The sequence below is a fragment of the Lampetra fluviatilis genome, chromosome 25, assembly GCF_964198595.1.
Source record: "Lampetra fluviatilis chromosome 25, kcLamFluv1.1, whole genome shotgun sequence".
In the NCBI taxonomy this organism is placed as follows: Eukaryota; Metazoa; Chordata; class Hyperoartia; order Petromyzontiformes; family Petromyzontidae; genus Lampetra; species Lampetra fluviatilis.
In genome coordinates, this window is record NC_136299.1 from 2,049,420 (window position 1) to 2,070,959 (window position 21,540).

General features: G+C 48.8%; 1 protein-coding gene across 1 annotated transcript in view; it reads right to left on the minus strand.

Annotated features, from left to right (window-relative positions):
* Positions 1 to 651: 651 nt before the first annotated feature.
* NOVA1 (NOVA alternative splicing regulator 1) overlaps positions 652 to 21,540 on the minus strand; it is a 38,307-nt gene continuing 17,418 nt past the window's right edge. The window contains exons 2-4 of the mRNA XM_078868000.1: positions 12,387 to 12,530; positions 3,432 to 3,598; positions 652 to 1,734 (exon numbers count right to left, since the gene is read on the minus strand). Coding sequence (XP_078724126.1) covers positions 745 to 1,734; positions 3,432 to 3,598; positions 12,387 to 12,530 — 1,301 coding nt within the window. The 3' untranslated portion in view covers positions 652 to 744. The remainder of the gene's footprint in view (positions 1,735 to 3,431; positions 3,599 to 12,386; positions 12,531 to 21,540) is intronic.

Consider the following 21,540-nt stretch of genomic DNA (forward strand, 5'->3'; position numbering starts at 1 on the left):
TTCTTATAAAGAAATACAAACATCTAACTGCGATAATAAATGTGTAGTTTAAAGTAATAATCAAATTTGTTATTCTTTTTTTATAAATTAAGTTAATTATTTTGTACACAATATTAAAAACAAGGAATGACAAAACATAAAAGGAAGGAAATCGCATTTCTACAAATGTAACATTCAACTTGATAGACATTCAGAGGCGTGAGCCCTTCAGCCATAAATGGGGGCTTGCTTCATCACCGCCAGTATTTACAGCGCTTTTACGGAGCAGGTGTGTCACGTGATTGTCACAGAAATGGGGACTAATTGTATCCTGATACTTAAAGTCACTTGGCTCACAACATAAACTCTAAATGCAACAGCGACTGCACGCGTTTAACATTTGTCATATTTAGGCAAATATATATATTTTTCAGTTATAAAATAAAATTGTAATCACTGATCCGCCCAAGCAAGTCTTAATCAACGCAGTTTCAAAATTAAAATTGTGAAAAGTAACACTTTTGAGGTCAGCAGAAATATATGAATATGCCAAACAAAAATAAACATTCACAAACGATGAAGTAAAATGTATCTTAAAGATGAAACTGATGATGAAATGAATTATTGAACAGTATCTGTTCATTTGGACAGAAACCCTCCTCCACCCATCTACTACCCCCCACCCCCTCCCCCAAAACTGAATCAGTCAAGGTTGTTTTTTTTACCGTTGCATTAACTTGTTGGTCATAAGAATAGCAGGCGAGCCTAACCGATTTTCTGCGGGTTGCTAGCCCGGACGCCTTGCTCGTACGTGATGCGCTGCGTGATGAGATACTGAGCGGCATGCGTCGAGGCGGTTGTCCCCGTGATCGTCACCTTCCGGTTACGCGTCCCAGGGATAAACTCTCCTTTCTTGGAGATCTGGATGCGCGCCCCCGTCAGTTCTTGGTATTCCACCAGCGTCTTTCCGCCTTTGCCGAGGATGGCACCGACCAGATTCTCGGGGACGGCGATCTCGATCATGTCCTTGTTCGCCTCCGACGATTTCTCCGCGGTGAGAATGGCGCCCGCCGTCAGGGGCGACGACGCGAAATATCCGTTGGTGAGGGCGGACGCGGAAAGCCCCCCCAGGGGGAAGTGCGCAGAGCCGGGCCCCACCCCGGCCACCTCGTTCGCGTAGCTGGCCAGCAGGTTCGCCGCGGCGGCGGCGGCGGGGTTGGAGCTCGAGGCCGCCGCGGCGAGCATGCCGGTCGCCCCGGCGGGGCTGACCCCTAGGCCCAGAGGGTTTAGGTTGTAGCCGTAGCTGGCCAGTGTGTTGAGTGCCGAGGAGATGGCAACCAGGTCGTTGCCGTTGAAGCCCGACACGAGGGTGGGGAAGGCGGCCACCGTGGCCAGGTTGGTTTGGCCCAGCAGACCGGCGGCCATCGCCGAGCCGGGCAGCATCTCCGCCGCGTTCGCGTACGGCGACCCCGTCGGGTTTGAATTGGCGACGGGACCCGACAGGTTGCAGTAAGAAATATTGAGGCAGCTACTGCTCTGTGGATCTTCCTGGATCTTCTGCAGGATCAGCTCAATGGCCTTCTGGTTTTGCTCGGCCTCACCGCTGACCGTGATGACGCGCTCCTGGAGGTTGATGCCCTCTGGTTTTTGAGAAAGCTGCACCCAGGAGCCAGATGCCTCCATGATGGCCTTCACCGTTGCGCCACCTTTACCGATGATGAGGCCAGCGGTGCTGTTTGGGACCAAGATCTTTGCCTGACAAAAACAGGAAAAAAAACAGAGGAAGATCGACAGTTGTTCTTCGTGACAACCAACGCATTTTGTGAACAAGATACTGCAAGGATTAGTCACGTGCACAAAAAACAGAGTGGCTAATTTTATGTATTTATATTTTAGTTTTATATCGTGATGCACAGATCTCAGGCTTGCATTCGAATGCGGCTGGTATCTGGTTGTGTTAGGGCTGCTGTCAAGGACAATTTGTATATGAATATGCCAAACAAATTAAACATTCACAAACCACAAAGTAAATTCATCCTTAAAATGAAACCGGGGTTGAAATTTAGGATTTAAACATATGTCTGTTTAAGTTTGGTGTTTTAACATCTTAACACCTGTTTTGTTGCCAGAAAAAAGGGGAAAAACCTATTATCATATTTTGGTACTGGCAAAGGAGATGTAGATGCTCACCCCGAGCTCTCATTACTCTGATAGTGCATTGTCTTTGGGCTGTACGCCTTTTGGCGTTCTCTGGTCTAACACCGTTTGAGACGAGGCTCAAAAGAAAGCTGTCTCTGGTGTGGACCAATCAGTTTAAAGGACAATGCATATATTATCAGAGTATTGTTTTTTGTTTGCATTCTGACCACAAGCATTGTGGTTAATGCAGACATGATTCCTTGTAAAAGGTTTCAGTTTGGTGTTTTAACATCTTAACACCTGTTTTGTCGCCATAAAAAAGGGAAAAACCTTATTATCATATGTATGTATGTTGAATTTCTTTCGTGCCATATGTAGCCAACCGCGCTAATCGGAGGTGCGGGGGAAGGACAACAAACCTAGCACAAAAAGCGGTCGTAAGAAAATGAGTTTTGAATCTAGATTTAAAAGTGCATAGCTCCAGTGGCTTCCTAACATCGGAAGAGCGTTCCAGACGGCCGCAGAGCTTCCTCGTCTTCGGAGGCCACCCAATACGAGCATGGTTTCCGGATTGTTTCTGCGATGCAGATAATAGAGCGGTCAATCCCAGGGCGGGTTAGAGTAACCCTCTCACTATTATAATTTGTAATGTCGCGTCATCTTGCCTGAGAATTATCGTCGTGAGCGTTCAAGAAAAGGGACATTGCTTTGGGATCTGTGTTCCAGCTGTATTTAACGAGCGATGATGTCGCTTGTTAAACAGAGTGCTTCTGTGAGGTTGAGCTTGACAATGGAAAGTAACTCAGCAATGCGCCCACAAAAGAGAGCTTCACGTTGGTGTGTTTTACCTGCTGCGACGTATTCAGAAACGCAGTCATGACTGCAAATATAGAAACAATAAAAAGGTGTGCGGGAGCGTGGAGAGACGCGCGCATCGTAATTGGAAGACAGAAGACGGAACGCACGGATTAGGTGAATGGTATCATTCGAACCGCACGGAAAAGTTAAGTTGGCTTGGGCGTGACACGTAGCTAGAAGGGATGATGGACGATGGCCAAGAACGATTGCGGGATGGGTTCAAGTCCACGAGAGGACGTCCACCCAGGAGACAGAGCGATGAAGTCAGTTCGTGTGTGCAACAAGGCGGTGCTGGATGGATCGATGCGTCGCGCGGATCGTCAGAGGCGGCGGTGGCGGCTTGGGGCCGAGTGAGAGCGGCCGACGCGATGACGAACGGCCGCGACTCGTGACGAGCGACCGCGTGCGGTGGGAACGCGGCTTGAGCTCCAGGTGCGGTGCGGTCAGGAAGAAACCTGCTTCATGCGGTCAGGGTTGACGGTCGTCTGCGGCTGCAAGATGCTGATGGCCTCCGACTTGCCGCCGGCGGTGGGCATCTCGCGGATCTTGTCGGCGATGAAGCAGTGCACCCCGTTGAGGGAGTCCGGGGCGCCCTGGATGAGCGCCACTCGCTCCGTGGTACCTGCGGGCGGGGAGACGCACGCACGCGGTGGCGTGGGCACCTCGTGAGAGCGCACGCGTGCACGAGGCGCAGACAAACAAAAAACTGCATCGCGCGGGCAAAGCGTGGCTAGCCAGTGAGAAGCTGCTGGTCCAAGCAGGTGGTTACAGGGGACGGGCCCAAACACCTCACCCTTCACCCCTCTCCGGCCACCACCAAAGATATGCGGCCCACCAGCCCACCGCTGCGTTAAGGCCGACAAATTAACGAGCTATTATTTAAAAGCGTCGTTGTTCTTGTTTGTTGTTGTTCGGGGAAAAATGGAAGTAATCTGAAAGAGAGGAAAACACAAAGAGAATAGATTGACGACGATGACATTTTAAGTTACGACGAGGAAGGGATGAAGAGGTCTTTCCGCGGAGAGTAAAGATGTACTGCAGGCAGCAGCAGCAGAAGAGGAAGAGAATGATGATCGTGGTATTTTGGCGAGAGACTGTGTGGGGGGACGGGAGAGTTGTGAGAGGTGTCTCACGAAGGGGGGTATCGATCAATCGGTGCTGTTCCTGTAGCGAGCACAGCAGCAACTCCCACACCTCGAGCGATGCCACCATCTGTCTGGGTTTGACACGGCCAGTCTGGGAATTGGCATCTGCTTTCGGGCGGAAGGAATTGATATATACCCAATAGCGGAGCCAGGATTTTCAGGTAGAGGGGGGCAACCCCTCCAGCAACGAAAAATGATAGAGGAGTTGTTGCTTTTTATTCGACGCGTGCCAATTAGACTATTGTCCTATCATCTCATAGAGTCCCTAGCACATAATAATATGCTACACAGTGGCAGTGGGGGTCGCAAAATGCCGATTTACTACTAATAAACCGCAATGATCCGATCGAAATTAGGGATTTCGATTGGATCATTGGGGGGGCACGTGCCACCCCCAATGATCCGGGTACCGGTATTGTGTGGAACGGTATTGTGTGGAACTCTTATTACAGTATTGTGTACAATATAGTCTCTTAGGTGGTGACAAAGTAAGTGGTATATCTTGTCATGGCAGGGCTGCGTCGATGGCAATCTGGGAATTTGCATTTCGGATGGCGGGAATTGATTTGCGCCGAAACCTGGTACCAGCATTGTTGCGGTATGCTCTCTTGCCGCACAGCTTCGATAAACACAGCGCCACTGCGCGATGTGGTCTACACGCTGGGAAGGGTGGTGGGCGACCATAACGCACACGCCACCGTCGGGAAACCTCACAAAACCCCTGCTGGCCACTCGCGCGCGGTGCCCCCGGCTCCTCCTCGTGCGGTTGGGGGGGTGGGCGAGATGGCGATTGAGTAGCCAGGGACAGAGGGAAGGGGGCACGCACCGTCCAATCTGAATACAAATCCAACCCCACGTGCGTATTTAGAGTCCCCGGTGATAGGGATTCGGAGAATTGTGTCAAAGTAAATATACAAATTATTAAATGCACTACACGGTGGATATATCCACGGCACCCTTCAGCGGAGGGCGATGGGTTTTTTAGCTTTGCAAAAAATTTATTTGAGAATATTTTAATGATTTGAACGTTTCCCTGTGATGACTTGAAAGGGTCGGTCGTGGAACGACGGTGGTGGTGGTCGTGGCTGGAGGAGGCTCGTGAAGGCTGCTGCTACTGGGCAGTTGGAGGCAGTCGCCCTCCAGCAACAACGACGGAGGGCGGAGGAGGGACGCTCACAACAACGAGCGGAGCGCCATGGCCGCTAAAATAAAGTGAGTTGGTACAGTAAGGGGCACAAGCTGATGATGCATCTACCGGTCATCTCAGTCAGCCAACCCATGGCACCTGCTGGGTCTGTCCAGAGACCTCCTGTCAGCGAGCCTTCGACACTTCACGTGAGAGCCTCAAAGTGCACCTAGCCTGGCACAGGCGCCGTGGTGACGTAATCGTCACTTAGTAGTGAATGGCGGGGATTGGTGTTGGTGGTGTCTGCCGACTTTGTGACCTAGTGGCCCTCTGTTGGCACCGCGCACGTCCGCGGAGCTGCTGTTTGCACGTGTGAATGTACTTTGTGTTGAACTTCTTTCGCGCCGTACGTGGCCCCCAACCGTGCCAATCGAAGGTGCGGAGACCATCTGGTGTAGCGGAGTCTGCCACGCCAGTCTTCCCTCTATCTAAACTTTGTTTATTTAACCAGGTAAATGCCCACTGAAGCGGCCTGACCCCAAGTGATAGCCTAATGAAGTGGCTTATCACGTGGGAATTTATAGCAGCCAAATACTCTAATCTTGAAAGAGTTTTCCCACTCGTACGGTAAACATGCAATAATATATTATAACCTGCCCGTCCACGTGTCTGTATTCAATTTGTGCATGCACGCAGTCTGTGTCAGTGACGATTTCTGAACCGTTCCAAGGCCTCCCCTAGGTCGACTCGGACTAAAATGAGTAACTGGTGCGGTGTGTAGTAAATATCGCCACCAGGGAGACAAAGGCGGCCGGGCGTGGTTGCCACCCACCCATCTCCTCGTGTGCTGTGCCGGCCTTTATAGGCGCTTCTCGCGAACAGCACTTGCCCCAACAGTCTGTTAAGGCTATACAGGGGATCTTTGCAGTGTGTATGTTTTGTCCGCGTGTCTGTGTGGTTTTGTCTTAAGGCTTGCGAAGTCCCCTGCACGCTTGGAGGAGTGGGAAAGGAGAATTCGACCGTGACATTTGGCATGGGCATTTCATCGTCACACGTGACACATCAAACGCAATGTGAAACGTGAAGTAGTTGCATCTCCAGCAGAAGCAGCACTGTGTAGGTCAAAGGTGCGTATCGGAGCGACCACTGTGATTATGACACGGATAATTGCGCCGAAGATCAAAGGCACAAATCAGACATTTACTACAGCCCTAAAACAAACGCAGTCGCCGCAGTAGCACGGCTGGGCATATCATCATCACGGTCAGCATCTTCATTGTGGGTGGCTGCACACAGCACACAAGGCGGCATTGATCTCCTGGGGCAGCATCAGTAGCACCCATCGTCATTGTCATCTTCAGAATCAAAATCATTTTCTTCAGCATTCATGATGATCAGCTGCTACTATGGATGGCAAAATCATTGTCTTCAGAATGATGTTAATCGTCATGATCAGCTGGTACTGTAGATGGCAAAATCATTGTCTTCAGCATGATATTAATCATCTTATTGAGCTCTTACTATGGATGGCAAAATCATTGTCTTCAGCATAATTTTAGTCATCATGGCCAGCTGCTACTGTGCATGGCAAATAATTGTCTTCAGCATTATGTAAATCATCATCATGATCATCTGCTACTGTGTATGGCAGTCAACTAGAACTCGTTGCTGTGACTACTAACCCAGAAATTCCTTTGCAAAATCATCAATTCGTATCCGCTGAGCTTGTCCAACGGACTTCACGGAAGCCGGATGCTAGGAAGTATGTCCCGGCGTCTTCCCATTGTCCGCATCTTCGTGCGGGTATAAGAAGAGCAGCGATGCAGGAGTGGCAGCAATCTCAGTCCAATTATCTGTGTTTTATCCGCACTCTTCCACTCGGATGAAAGGAATGAAGTGTACGGATGAATACAAAGTCATTGGGAGGGATTACAAATAATCCCAGTGATTCATATTAGTTTTTTTTGGGTTAGGACTTGTGGTCGTTTTATCCCCAAAAAATGTTCACTCATTGTTAACCCTCCACAAGATTTGTGGCATGGAACCACCACGTGGCCTCGCCCAAACACAAATACGGATCATTGTATTCGCGAGGAATCTTACGCATTTTTTTAAAAATCCAGCGAAGTGGACATTGAAAGAAAGCCAAACCAACTCCGCCGTACTGCTGCACGGTCGGCCCCAAAAAAACGCTCAACTTTTTGCGAGAGCATCTGTCAGATTGTTATTCGAGAAGACGCTCCGCTAATTAACTTTCCGGGGTGGGTATGGGAGGGGGGGCAGGCTTGGGGGGGGGAATAACGGCCGGCTCTGCGGGAACGCCGACGACTAATTGGGAGTCAGCTGCCAACGGCGCAACCGGAGCCAGGTCCGGTTTTTGTTTCTTCTGCTGCCGTGGGCTGCCCCGTCCCAGCGAGCGAGCGAGCAAGGCAGAGGGAGGCAGAGACGCCGGCGGCTGTTCCGCGTGGCGAGGCGGCACGGCCACATCCCGCGCCAGCGCTCTGCCTGTTTACTCCGTGCGAGCGGTCGCACTCTGCGTTGGGCACCTTGGGTGCACGATTGCAAGTTTTGTTGGGGGGGGGGGTGGTTTCTTTTGAAAGTAGTAAACTCGTGATTGGAGGTCGCCGGTTCAGTTTGATCCTCTAACATTAACATTCACCCCCCCCCCCCCACCTCGTGGTCAGGTCATGGGCGCAGTTTGGAGGGCACGGGGGGGGGACAACGCCCCCCCCCCCCCCACCAAACTGGACACCATTTTTTTCCAGTAGTTTACAATTAACATTCCATGTTTTTTTTATTAATTATATGCACCCGCGATTCCTAATGTGAATTCCTTCCCAACCCCGCCGCACACAAATATAGAAGTCAAACTCGGCCTATGCTCGCGGTATATCAGAATCGGAATCTTTATTTAGACTGGAGGAGGAGGGATCCGATGAGCTATGAAGCTCTTCTTCTTGGTTCTTTCGGTGAAGTTACGTAGAAGGGAAGTAATACAATAATAAAAATAAAACATAATATTATTTTATTACTTCCCTTCTACGTGACTTTACCGAACGAACCAAGATGAATCCCTGCAGTCACGAAAGCTTTAAATCGAAATCTATGAAGCTCTTCTTCACAGATGTCCCGGTATAAGTGGGTACACCACAGTCACGGTCGGATAAAGTGTGGATATGCCACCTACTACAAGATGCTTGGCTGGTGTGGAAGAGTAGGCCAAGTACCCGCTAGAGAGGGACTCTGCAGAGCTACTTCTAGTGGAGGCCCTTCTGCCAGCAGTGACGTGGGTCCAACGCTTCCAACCACGTGCCATCGTTAGCCCAACATTGACACAACGTTGCATGTTCACTCGGATGTAATAACGTAAAAGAAATAGCATCAAATGTAAACGTTCAAACAAACCTAAAAAAAACCCTACCCTATGTCCACTGCAGAGGGCTATTTTTGAGCGGCTCCTAAACGCAAAGGCGAAATGCCACGAATCCTCACGGATAAATTATAACAACATTTCCACGCGGCCGGACGGGCCACGCGGGCGGGGGGCAACGCCACTCGCTACCAAACAAGGCGCGCCAGCGGAGGGGGTCCGTCCCGTGCCCTCGCTCTCTCGCTCTCTCGCTCGCTCTCGAGCCGTTCCCCAAGGTAAACAGCTGAGCGGGGAAGGATCGGGAGACATTCGCGGAGCAAAAAATAGCGCTGGTGCACCACTTCGTGGAGGGACGGAGTGGCCGGTCGGCACGCCAGGTCCATGGCGGGGCGGCGGGGGGGCGAACGACCCCCCCTCCCTGCCCCCCTGCCCCCCGTTCAAACGTGGCCATTTGTGGAGTGACTCAATACGCCAATCTGATGCGGTGCGTGTGATGGCTCACGTGGCATGGGGACACGTTGCTATTGTCCTTGATTTACCACCGATTAGTTCGGTTCAGCAGGCTTTTCACGTCCGCCACTGTATGCAATATTGTGTACGGCAGGGGTCCCCAACCCCCGGGCCGCGGACCGGTACCGGACCGTGGCCTGTTAGGAACCGGGCCGCACAACAGCAGGAGGTGAGAGCGGTGAGTCCGCGCGTGGCCGCCCCCATTGTTTTATTATTTACCACTTACATCCGCGCCTCTTTCCTGCACTGCGCACTTGTCACAGTGTTGGTGAGCCCACAAGCTGCTAATCCCTAGTAGCCAACATGGGTAAAAAACAAACGTCGCTGGAGAGCTTCTTTGAAAAGGGGGAAAGACCCAATGATGACCCCCCCACCCCGATCCGTGAAAAAATTGTCTTCCACGAAACCGGTCCCTGGTGCCACAAAGGTTGGGGGCCGCTGGACTGTAGCGGTATCCGTGTCTTAAAGAGGAGGGGGGAGGGGGGGTCCTTGCCCGTAACCGTCTGGCAGTTCAGCAGCATTGATGCAAGCAAGCCTGGCTCTGCTGATGACAGCATGTCAAAACCGCTCCAGAGTTTCGCTTGGACTGACTTAATGCTGCTGATAGTATCACTCCCAAAAAGCCGATCGGTTTTTTTTTAGGAAATATATTTTTTGCTTGAATGTATGAAGAGACAGAGTTATATATATATACACACGAAGGGGACAATTGTATGAGCCTTTATTTTGGTAATTATACACTCCACGATGACGCTAATTATTATTTTGGTGGTATGCATTCCGTTAAGAGTTTGTTTTGTCACAGCTGTTTTGGCAAATGGGGAAAGTTCCCATTTCAGCAAAGTGCTCTGCCCGACGCGAGATCAATGGTCAATGGTCATTTGTCTTAAAGAGCGTGACGCTCAAAACGTTTCACCAAATATCTGCCAGATCTCTTTTGAAGCCTCGATCATCAGCCACGGTCAATCGACGTCTGTATGAAGGCCTTTCCTAAGCCTCCGCCAACTCTCACGATCACGCGATATCACAATCCACCGAGTACCTACACACACACACGAGCTGATTTGTGTCAAGCCTCATTGCCACGTGATAATAACAGTGGGTCGGTCCGTTTGCAATAGAACAGGAAGGTCAATGACTTCCACACACCATGAGCATCACGGTGGCGAAATGTTAACTCCCTGGCCTGGTATGTAGGTGGTCGTGGGTTCGATTCCGACCCTGACGCCTGCTGTATATTTGGAGTCTGTATATTCTCTCTGCCTGTGGATGCGTGGATTTTTCTCCACGTCCTCCGGTTTTCCCTTCCACATTTAGAATCAACACGCGTTTATCGTACTGTAATTGGCTGTTACAAATTTCCGAATGATGCACCACTTCGTTGAGCTATCGTTTGTGGCCAGGTCACTTATGAAAGAAAAAGCTATACAGCTCAGTGGGCCTTACCAAGTAAAATAAAATAAAAATAGTTGAGTTTAGCAAGGGAGCAAGGCCTGGCTCAGTGCCTGACAGGACCAGTTGCCAGCCAAGACCCCACCACGTGTAGGGTTGCCACCTGTCTGGATTTGACCTGGACAGTCCAGTACCGTTGTTCGAGCGCCATTAATTGTTTTGCACCGATACCTGGCGGTGGTACTGCATTGTGTTGAATTGGTCACGGGATACTGCACAGTGCTGATGATAGATCCGCGACTGACTGAGGAATATGTCCAAGGTGTTGATCTACGGTGGCAAAGGGGGTCACGCTATTGACATGTGCCCTGACATAATAATGTCCCACACCGGTCCAGACGTCACCAATATCCAGATTTGAAGTTTTCGTGACTGCAAGGCTCCATACTATTTGGTTATTTCGGTAAAGTCACGTATAGATGAAAAAAAAACTGAAAATAACTATATTCTTAGGTTTTTTCGGTAAAGTCACGTAAGTAAAAAATTAAAATTAATAAAAGTAAAATAAAAATAAAATAAAAATCACGAGGTTTCGGAGGCAACACAAGCCTCCGTCTTCAGGTGGAACCGTCACAGCACGATTGCTGTATCTTACTTGATACTTGATACAGCAAGCGTGCTGTGACGGTTCCACCTGAAGACGGAAGCTTGTGTTGCCTCCGAAACGTCGTGATTTAATTGAGTTATTTTCATTTTATTATTTTTATTTGTATTTTTCATCTACGTGACTTTACCGAAATCTTTGCACTCAGATACCGAAATCTAGTTGCTGTGGTGTGAACCGACGATCTGTATGTCCTTGTGTGTATGTTGAACTTCTTTTGCACCGTACGAAGCCAACAGTGCTAATCGGAGGTGGAGGCGGGACGGACGAGATCGCCGCTGGCCAAGGTGCACATTACCTCCGGGATGTTTTGAGAAATGCTTTCGAAGACAAATATGCATTAACATAATCATTATTTTGATTTAAAGCTTTCGTGACTGCAGGGATTCATATTCTTGGTTCTTTCGGTAAAGTCACGTAGAAGGGAAATAATAAAATAATGTAAATATAAAACAATAAAAATTCTCACGACGTTTCGACTGCAACACAAGCAATCATCATCAGGTGTGAAACCGAAAGAACCAAGAATATCATCATTATCATTGTGCCTGTTTACCCAGGAAAGGTTCACTGGGTCTCGAGACTCTTTTCCAGAAGGGTTTGGCAGTTAGGGGTCGTCGATTGCTGCGTATAATCTCGATAGAGTAATTTGGCGGTGTAATTTTTTTGCGTGCCACGTTTGGACCATGACCCCGGCACACAGTGATGGCCTACTCTTGCAAATGCGGCGACGGAGTCTTTCAATGTGCACTCCGCGAAGCGGACGGGCCGCGTGTTTCTTTTTCCGGTTAACACACACCACATCATTCAGAATATATTTTTTCCCCTTAAATATTTACTTATACTGCAGGAGGAATCCGATTAGCTCTTTTTACAGATGTTCAGTAGGGGCGGATCAGAACCTTACAACCACAAACAATACAAAAACACTTTAGTAATGCAAAGTACAATAGAGGTAAACAAATCATCCAAAAACATACAAATGAAACTAAGGCCCACTGAGGTATTAACTTAATTTTCAGAAGCGACCTGGCCACAAATGACAGCTCAACAAAGCGGCTTATCACGTGGAAATGTATAACGATCTCAATGCGCGTTTCTAACCAGGGCGGCCGTCCCGAGTCGAACCGCGAATCTCTGTGACGTGCGGCGAACACGCGAATTGGAGTCCCCTGGCCACCGTTGGACGTCGGAGAGACTCACCAGGGTAGAAGTCCTTGGACTTGGAGAGTTTGATGGTGGCGCCACTGTCCTTCTGCAGCTGCACGATCGTCTGCCCACCTTTGCCGATGATGGAGCCCGCTGCATAGCTCGGAATGAGAATCTTGAGGAAGTACAGGCCTTCCTCTGCGGGGGGGATTAGAGACGGATGCAGCAACATCACAACTCGCGTCTCAAAAGCCGAACACTCGCCGGGTCGATTTAGCGCGCGGGTTTAATTTGAGGTGGCGGTGGATTTGACGCATTGGTGATGCGCATCCATTGCGGAGGCTGAATTGGCGGTGGTTGTGGTCGCCGTCTCTCCACAAATCAAATTTCGCTGTCCGCGTGCGCTGAGCAATGCACACGGGCATCGCGACACCCCAACACGTGGTGACCCCAACACGTGGTGACACCCCAACACGTGACACCCCAACACGTGGTGACCCCAACACGTGGTGGCACCCCAACACGCGGCGACCCCAACACGTGACACCCCAACACGTGACCCCCCAACACGTGACACCCCAACACGTGGTGACCCCAACACGTGACACCCCAACACGTGGTGACCCCCCAACACGTGGTGACCCCCCAACACGTGGTGACCCCAACACGTGGTGACCCCAACACGTGACACCCCAACACGTGGTGACCCCCCAACACGTGGTGACCCCAACACGTGGTGACCCCAACACGTGACACCCCAACACGTGGTGACCCCCCAACACGTGGTGACCCCAACACGTGGTGACCCCAACACGTGACACCCCAACACGTGACACCCCAACACGTGGTGACCCCAACACGTGGTGACCCCAACACGTGACACCCCAACACGTGACACCCCAACACGTGGTGATCCCAACACGTGGTGACACCCCAACACGTGGTGACCCCAACACGTGGTGACCCCAACACGTGGTGACACCCCAACACGTGGTGACCCCAACACGTGGTGACACCCCAACACGTGGTGACCCCAACACGTGACACCCCAACACGTGGTGACCCCAACACGTGGTGACCCCAACACGTGGTGACAACTCAACACGTGGTGACACCCCAACACGTGACACCCCAACACGTGACACCCCAGCACGTGGTGACCCCAACACGTGGTGACCCCAACACGTGGTGACCCCAACACGTGGATGTGACCCGGCCGATCCTCCCCACGATGGGCTCCCGCCGCTCTCGCTCCGCTGTTGTAGGAATGCTTCCCAAAACAGTGGCAGCTACATTTAAGCACGCCTTCGATAAGCGCACTTCTGATATAAGCAACGCGCGCTTAGGTAACCCTGGTGGGGGAGGCGGAAGGCGAAGTTCAACTTCTGAAACGAGCACACTACTGGCTGGTGTAAGCACAACTGGCCTTGCTCCCTAGGGGGTTGTGGTGATATCCAGCTTCTGCTGGAGTCATCGTGCGATTGTGGAAAGCTTCCTACGGGCGCGTGTACAATGCACGCCAGCTGTTGTACTGAGCCTGTGTTGATGGAAAGGAATGTGTCTGTGGATTGATCCAGAAATGTCCGGGGGTCGTGCCACTCTGCGGAGACATTCTGCATTGTTTGGAAGTGGGGGTTTTCACTAAATCGCTCAGATTGGGTGCCCCCCTTCCCCTCGTGCATGCCCTGCCTGGGTCTGCGATCCAACCCTATGTGTGTGTGCGCCAGGCAGGATGCACGGGGCGCGCCCCAACAGCACCACTACCGAGGAGATGGAGCGATGAAATCGGCCTGCGTGAAGGCGCCAGTTGTGGACCATTACAATGGAGAGCAGCGAGAGATGGCGATGGCTTGGGCAGGCCTTCATCCAGCAGTGGACTGATCGTGGCCGATGATGATTGGAATGCGGCAACCATTTGCGCGAGAATGCACATTTTTTTGCAAATGTATCGTTTGATGTTTCGTTTTCTTTACGTAATTTGTATCTAACATTAATGCGTACCTCTAATCTGCGTCAAAGAACGAAGACGTCCACAGATTATCTGTCACTTCTCAAGCTGCCCCGTTGTTGCGTTAATCACCGGCGCATCACGTGTTAATCAACAACTGATCCCGCAATCACGTGAAACCCGAATTGTGCGAGATATATCAAACAGATTGCTGCTCCCAAGTCACCGTTCGAATGCTGGACAGGGAAGGTGAAGATTTGTGTTAGTGTTCCCTTGATTATGAGTCGTAGTAGTATAATAAGTATTACTCGTCACGTAAAAAAATATGCCCATCACCATGCCACCCGCTCGCTTCATGCCTCTCGGTCTCAACTAGTGCTCATCATCGCATCATCACGAACGCGTCATCTACAACCTGCTCACATTACGGAGCGCGAACTGCACTGCGTTCCCATGACATTTGTTCAAACTAAAAAACAAAAAAGCGTCTGCACACATCACGGCTTGGACATCGCACAAAGATGGCCACTGCGTCGCGCACTTTGAGATGCGCGTCTGAGGCCGTCTGGAACGCTTATTCAATATTACGAAGCCACTGGAGCTATGCATTTTAAATCATCGAGATTAAAAACTAATTTCTTTATAACTGCTTTTCGTGTTTATTTTGTCCTTCCCCCCGCACCTCCGATTAGCACGATCGGCTATGTATGGTACGAAAGAAGTCCAACATACAATAATACATTTACATATATTGCTATTGTCGGACATTATTGCATAGTTTTGTTTAACATTAAAGCAGATGCACACGACTATTATAGCCGGGCGGTGGTGGCGCACGCCTGCAAGCCAGCACTGTGGAGACAGCGAGGATTGGTGGATCGCACACATGTTGTGGAACTCCCTTCTCATGCGAAAGTAAATACCATGGCTTGTCACGAGAAGGCGGTACAGCAAAACTGTGGACTCCACCTTATCTGTCTATGGGATAGAGCGTTTCCCCCTCGCCAGCACTGTGTGATAACGTCAGCCACTTTCTGGAGCTCGAGGCAATTTAGCACCCCCGGATTAGCACGGTTGGCTGCGTACGGTGCGAAATAAGTTTAATTTACACCATGAAAAAACAAGCATTCAGGTAAAAAAAAGGCTTCAAACGGAATGCCAACAGGAATCCCAGCATGCTTTGCATGTCAAGATGACGTCACTTCATTTGACCCCCCCCCCCCCGTGGGTCACTATCACTTGTGAACGTTTGCTTTACGAAATGAAGCGCTAACGCAATTGACAAATTACGGACACACTTTTCGATTTACGAAATCGAATTTCCGCGCGAAACGAAAATTCACGCGCCACGAGATCATCAAATGAGAAGCCACACAGTTGGGGGGCGGCTACGTCATCAACCGTCAATGGCAGCGTCACACGTTGACCCTGCAGTGCCTCCACGTCGCCTTTCCGTTTGATCCAACATGCGGTGGATCTTTTGGTTAAATTCCCTGAAGAGGTTCATTATTTTTTGTTAAAAATGTTTCATTATTATCATTCAATCGCCATAATGTGTATGTTCTTTATTAGAATTTGTGTATCGTGAAAAGTGACAACAGGTGGATATGTTTAGGCTAGGAGTAGAGTTGAAATGACTGTCCGAAACACATTGCAAAGTTTAGTATTAAAATAATGGCAAAAGCCTTTTCCGGTTTACGTAATTTCGTTTTACGTTTTTTTTCAAGAACGCATCCCCCTCGTAAATCGAGGGATACAATATTGCCCACAACTGCTTCGGTTCACTAAATACACACCTGGAGAGATGTCTTCACGTATAGCAAATATCAAGACATCCAACACCCAACATTTAGACACACTCGAAATGGTTGTTGCTTCTTATGGATGATAATGATGATAATAAACATGATTTATAACACACCCGTACTTTGCAAATAAAACTCAGCGTTCGATCGAGAACTCAGAGGCGTGAAAACAGAGCTCAAAGTTCCTCGTATGCCAACGTGTACAGGTCAGAGCCCGAACAGGTAAATCCTAGAAATGTTGAGATTCTGGATAGTTGAGAGCCTGGACGGGTGAGAGTCTGAACCAGGCGAGAGTCTGAACCAGGTGAGGGTCTGAACCAGGTGAGTTCCTGAACCAGGTGAGACACTGAACCAGGTGAGAGTCTGAACCATGTGAGATCCTGAACCAGATGAGAGCCTGATCCAGGTGAGAGTCTGAACTAGGTAAGATCTTGAACCAGGTGAGAGTCTGAACCAGGTGAGATCCTGAACCAGGTGAGACACTGAACCAGGTGAGAGTCTGAACCAGGTGAGAGACTGAACCAGGTGAGAGCCTGAACTAGGTGAGATCCTGAACCAGGTGAGAGCCTGAACCAGGTGAGAGCCTGAACCAGGTGAGAGCCTGAAACAGGTGAGAGCCTGAACCAGGTGAGAGCCTGAACCAGTTGACATGCTGAACCAAGTGAGAGACTGAACAGGTGAGAGACTGAACCAGGTGAGATCCTGAACCAGGTGAGAGACTGAACCAGGTGAGATCCTGAACCAGGTGAGATCCTGAACCAGGTGAGAGTCTAAACCAGGTGAGAGCCTGAACCAGGTGAGACACTGAACGGGTGAGAGCATTGAGCTGCTGCTTGACGCTGGTTGGTGCTTGACTGCTGCTGCTGCGCGTGTGTGCAGCGAGAGAGAGCGGTAGATGATCGATGCAGCTACGGAGAAGCGCCGCTCCGCCAGGACGGCGCTGGATCTGGGCACGATGAGCGGCCTGTTTTAGACGTGCTGCGTATGACGCGGTGCTTCGCCGTGGTCAGTGGAGGGAGAAGGGTGGAGATTAATGGGCTGGGAGACCTTTAAATATATTGAAATATTTAACTGAAATGTTTGACACCAAATAAAAACCTCGGTCACACAAATGCCCTAGGTCATGCTCCCATCCCCACTGGAGTTAAGTGTAAAAATACAATGCTATAATTTTTTTGTAAATACTTATTCGAGCAATTCGTATCACTCCAGGCTATAAAGACGACATTACGGATATTGCAGAGGAAACAATACGGGTTACTTTAGCGTGCACTCTGGAATGTAACAACATTCTGTAGAAATTGACACCGCTGTAGTTCAATTAACTTCACCATTGTATTATTGCGTATGGCAGCAACATGTTCAGGTGCTGAATGCAAATGTGGAGGTCTGCAAGCCACGAGAGGGCTTCAGGAGAGAGTTCGTTTCGCTGTTCTCAGTTGAAGGATCACAGACTACGTGGTCCATAGTTTGGGTTGCATAGCCACAATCGCACTGTGGCTTGTCTTTGATGTATTTATATAAGCCTATATGCATCTCTATGGGTCTCTGTATATCTCTGAGTCTATATGTATCTCTGTGGGTCTCTGTATATCTATCAGTATCTATGTATCTCTATGGGTCTCTGTATTTTATATATGACTCTATGTATCTCATGGGTCTCTGTATATATATGACTATGTATCTCTATGAGTCTCTGTATATCTATGAGTCTATTTGTAAATTCATGAGTCTCAATGGGTCTCTATCTCTATGCGTCTCTATGCATCTCTATGTATCTCTATGGCTCTCTCTGTAGTTCTTTGTGTCTACCCTACGGTCCATAGCTTGGTTTGCATGGCCACAATCGCACTCCCCTGGCTCGCGTCTGTCATTTTCCATTCATGAAGGAGGTGCGCGCATTGGCCTGTTGTTGATGTCCTGATGCGGTTGCTGGTGACACCAGCAGTGTCTTTGAGGAGGAATCTCAAAGGCAGGAGTTGATTTAATGCAAGAAATATATTAATTTAATCTCTACTCATTTTTTATGCATTCTATTTTTAACGTTTCCGTTTTGTTGGATGTCGTCATTCTGAATGCGTCGTTAGCCTCTGATACACTCGCATAAAATCAAAATTTTTTTACATGCTCGACTGATTTGCATGCATTGTGGAGCATGTTTTGAACGTTTTCTAGAGATGCATCGTCGTCAGGCACTCAATTAAGCGCCTCTACGCAGCCTTCTTCTTCTCAAATGCCGTGAACAACTCGAAGAAACATTTAAATGAAAAAAAACCTTGAATACCTGATAACCAGCAGACTTGAATATAAATATAAATGCCAGCACAGCAATGAATTCAAACAAAACTTGTACACAACAAGTTATCCTGTGTGAACACACAACCCTTCAGTAAATTATTTGCATCTTGAGCTGCCTCCAGTAATCTTCCTACATGTACATATTCTGCTCTGTTCCAGTTGTATCCTTCCAACATGGCATGTGTTTTCTTACCAGGCTTGCTGTACACGATTAGTTTATGTTGGTTTAGATCGTGCGTGGACGATGTCAATCCCCTGGTACCTTGAAGCTTCCACCACCAGACAGAGCCAATCAAAGTGATTCGGTTGTTCAGCTCACACTGCCGGAGCGTTGTAAAACAAGCAACATGTTGACAATTGGTTCTGTCGGGTGGTGGAGGGGTGTAGTAAAAACAACAAATCTACCTGCGAGATGTTACCCAAATTATGAATGAATATTGATCGTAAAAGCCTACTGTGAAGTTATTTACGTGAATATACCGCTTGTGTTGCCATCGAAACGTCGTGATATATTATTTTTTTGTTTTCTTTTTCTACCTACGTGACTTTACCGAAAGAACCAAAGAGTATGGATTCCTGCAGTGACGAAAGCTTCAAATCAAGAATGAATATTGTTTTGCTCAAATACTGGAAGCAACTAAAATTAGGCCTAACTTTGCAGGCTTATATATTAAGTTATTCAAACATACATGTCGTTCATTTATATTGGCTCTTACAATTAAATTGTCATAAAATCTGAAACGCTTAATCCTTTCTTCGTTTGCAACAAGACCGAGTTTGATCATGGAAAGAGCGACATTCCAATTTGGCTAAAGAAAGAAAGTCAATAGTGAATTAGAGTCGCTGGAACAGAAGGCTCAGAAACATTGACAGTGACAGAGAACATGAAACAAAATTGAAAGGCGTTGATATATATGTGTGTGTGTGTGTTTGAAATGATACTGACGCAGCAAGTGGAACGCACGGATCAAAAACAACAATCGGAGACAGCGTGTTGTTGAATGTCACGGTAGGTGGATCGGCATGGGTAGAATTGATCGCCAGAGCAGGTGATGGGAATGGCTGAGACTGATGGTGGAATGAGAGCCAATGGAGGGAATGACCCCGAAAGGACGACCGCCAAGAGCAGAGGCGGATGGATCGTGGCATCGAAGGGCAATGAGCGATGTTGACAGACTGGGGATTAATCCAGCAGTGGATAGACAATGGCCGATGAAACAAAAATTGTAATTTCTTGTTACGTGGCCACTCGCAATGAACATTAAAAGAGAGAAAAAGGAACGCAAGGATGGCATGGTAGATGGTTTAGTAACCCATCCCACAGACAGGGGCTACAGAACAGGCCACATCATCATCAAGAGTCATGGTCTGTCCACTGCTGGCCACATTATCATCAAGTGCCCGATACTGAATAAGCAAGTGAATGTCGGCACCAGACGTGAAGGAGAAGAATGGATGTATTGTATCATTTGGAACAGATAATGGTTTGACGGTACAAATGAGCGATATTTCTGGTAAAATCGCAAAGGAATTAGCTTTATGCCAACGCTCATTGTAATTCTGCATGATGTGAACAGCATTTCTCTAGAGAATAATGGTATCAGTGTATTTTGAAACCTGCTGGTTTGAGCGGCGGAACTTTACTGTCACGTAATCACGGCTCACGGAATACACCATGATGATTTTCGACAACGTGAATTATCCTTAAGCATTTCCTCAACTCCAGAGCAGTGGCCATCCCCGTGATGGAAAATGGCCGTCCGCCGATGCGGATATCACAGAACCCGTTCTGAGATCCGTTCAAGTGACCTCTTTTCCCCACGAGGAGACTGTACGTCGTCACGTGCCCCGCTTCAGAGCAATGGTCGGCACTTGTAAATGTTGTGGATTTACTCTCCAACACACCGGTGTGCTGTACTAGTAACGAATTGGCATGTTCTGTTTACGTGACAACCCTTACTCCTTGGCTGTGTCGGGTGGTAGCGGGTTTAACGACACATTAATATTTACGCGATCTCACCTCGATGAGTGATAATATTTGGTGGTGGAAGCTTACGTGTTCAACTGAAATTATAGTCAGTGACGAGACTAAACTAAACTACACTTTTTAATTCACCAGGTAAGGCCCACTAACCTATATATAGCTTTTTTCAGAAGCGACCCGGCCACAAATGATGGCTTATCGTGTGGACATTTACACGCAACCACGGGGGTGAGAGAGAGAGAGACATGCAAACTCCAAATAATCAGCTAGGCGTCGTCAGGGTCGGAATCGAAGGCGCGACCTCCTGCATACCAGGCGAGGGAGTTAACATCTCCCTTGTTGCGTTGCTGTCCGAATCTTTTGAACGGAGAATTTCAGCGATGGCAGCTCGTCAAGAGCACTCAAATCAACCTGGAAACCTCGAGCAGTGGCGCAATAATGGCATCGTAACGACGACATATTGGCGTTGAGGTGTCGGGATCAAACCCACGTCCTTCTGCGTACCAGGCGAGGGAGTTAACATCTCGCCATAGGGGCAGAGTGCAGGGGACGTGTGTGTTGGCTGCAGTTCACGAAGGCAGTGGACTGACTACACTATTACACCTTGGCTTTTGAAGATGTACATGGTGATATCTGCAGCGTCTTGTTTCGAGAGCAACAGGAAGGTGGAGACGATGTTCAATGCACACGTGGGCGCCTGGGGTGCATCGTAACGACGACACATCCTGGCGTTGAGAAAGGGGGCACTGGGAAAATTAAAAAACGCACGCTAATCCAGGGAGGCCCATTCGTCCACTGGAGAAAGTTCGACTCGATCTCGCTTTGCCGAGAGTGGGTGGGATCGAAGCGGATTGCTGTTGGATTTTTATCTAAGTTCATTGTGCGAACCATCTGTGGAAATAACACGCGCTGATTGAGCACATTGTTCATCGGGTACACATTGGTAAAGTTGCTATTCGTGATCAAATTTGGGACAGGGCAGTATTCCTAAAGGCAGCCCCCCACCCCTCACTGCCCCATGCAGCTCGTGTTCACACGTATTACTTCCCAATCTCTCTTCTTCAATGCCGACTGAATAAGTAAAAAAACAGAATCATTCGTTAGGGTGAAACAATTCACTCCCCGCCTTTTTCTAATGGATTGTCGCACATTCAGGGGGGGGGGGTTCACGAT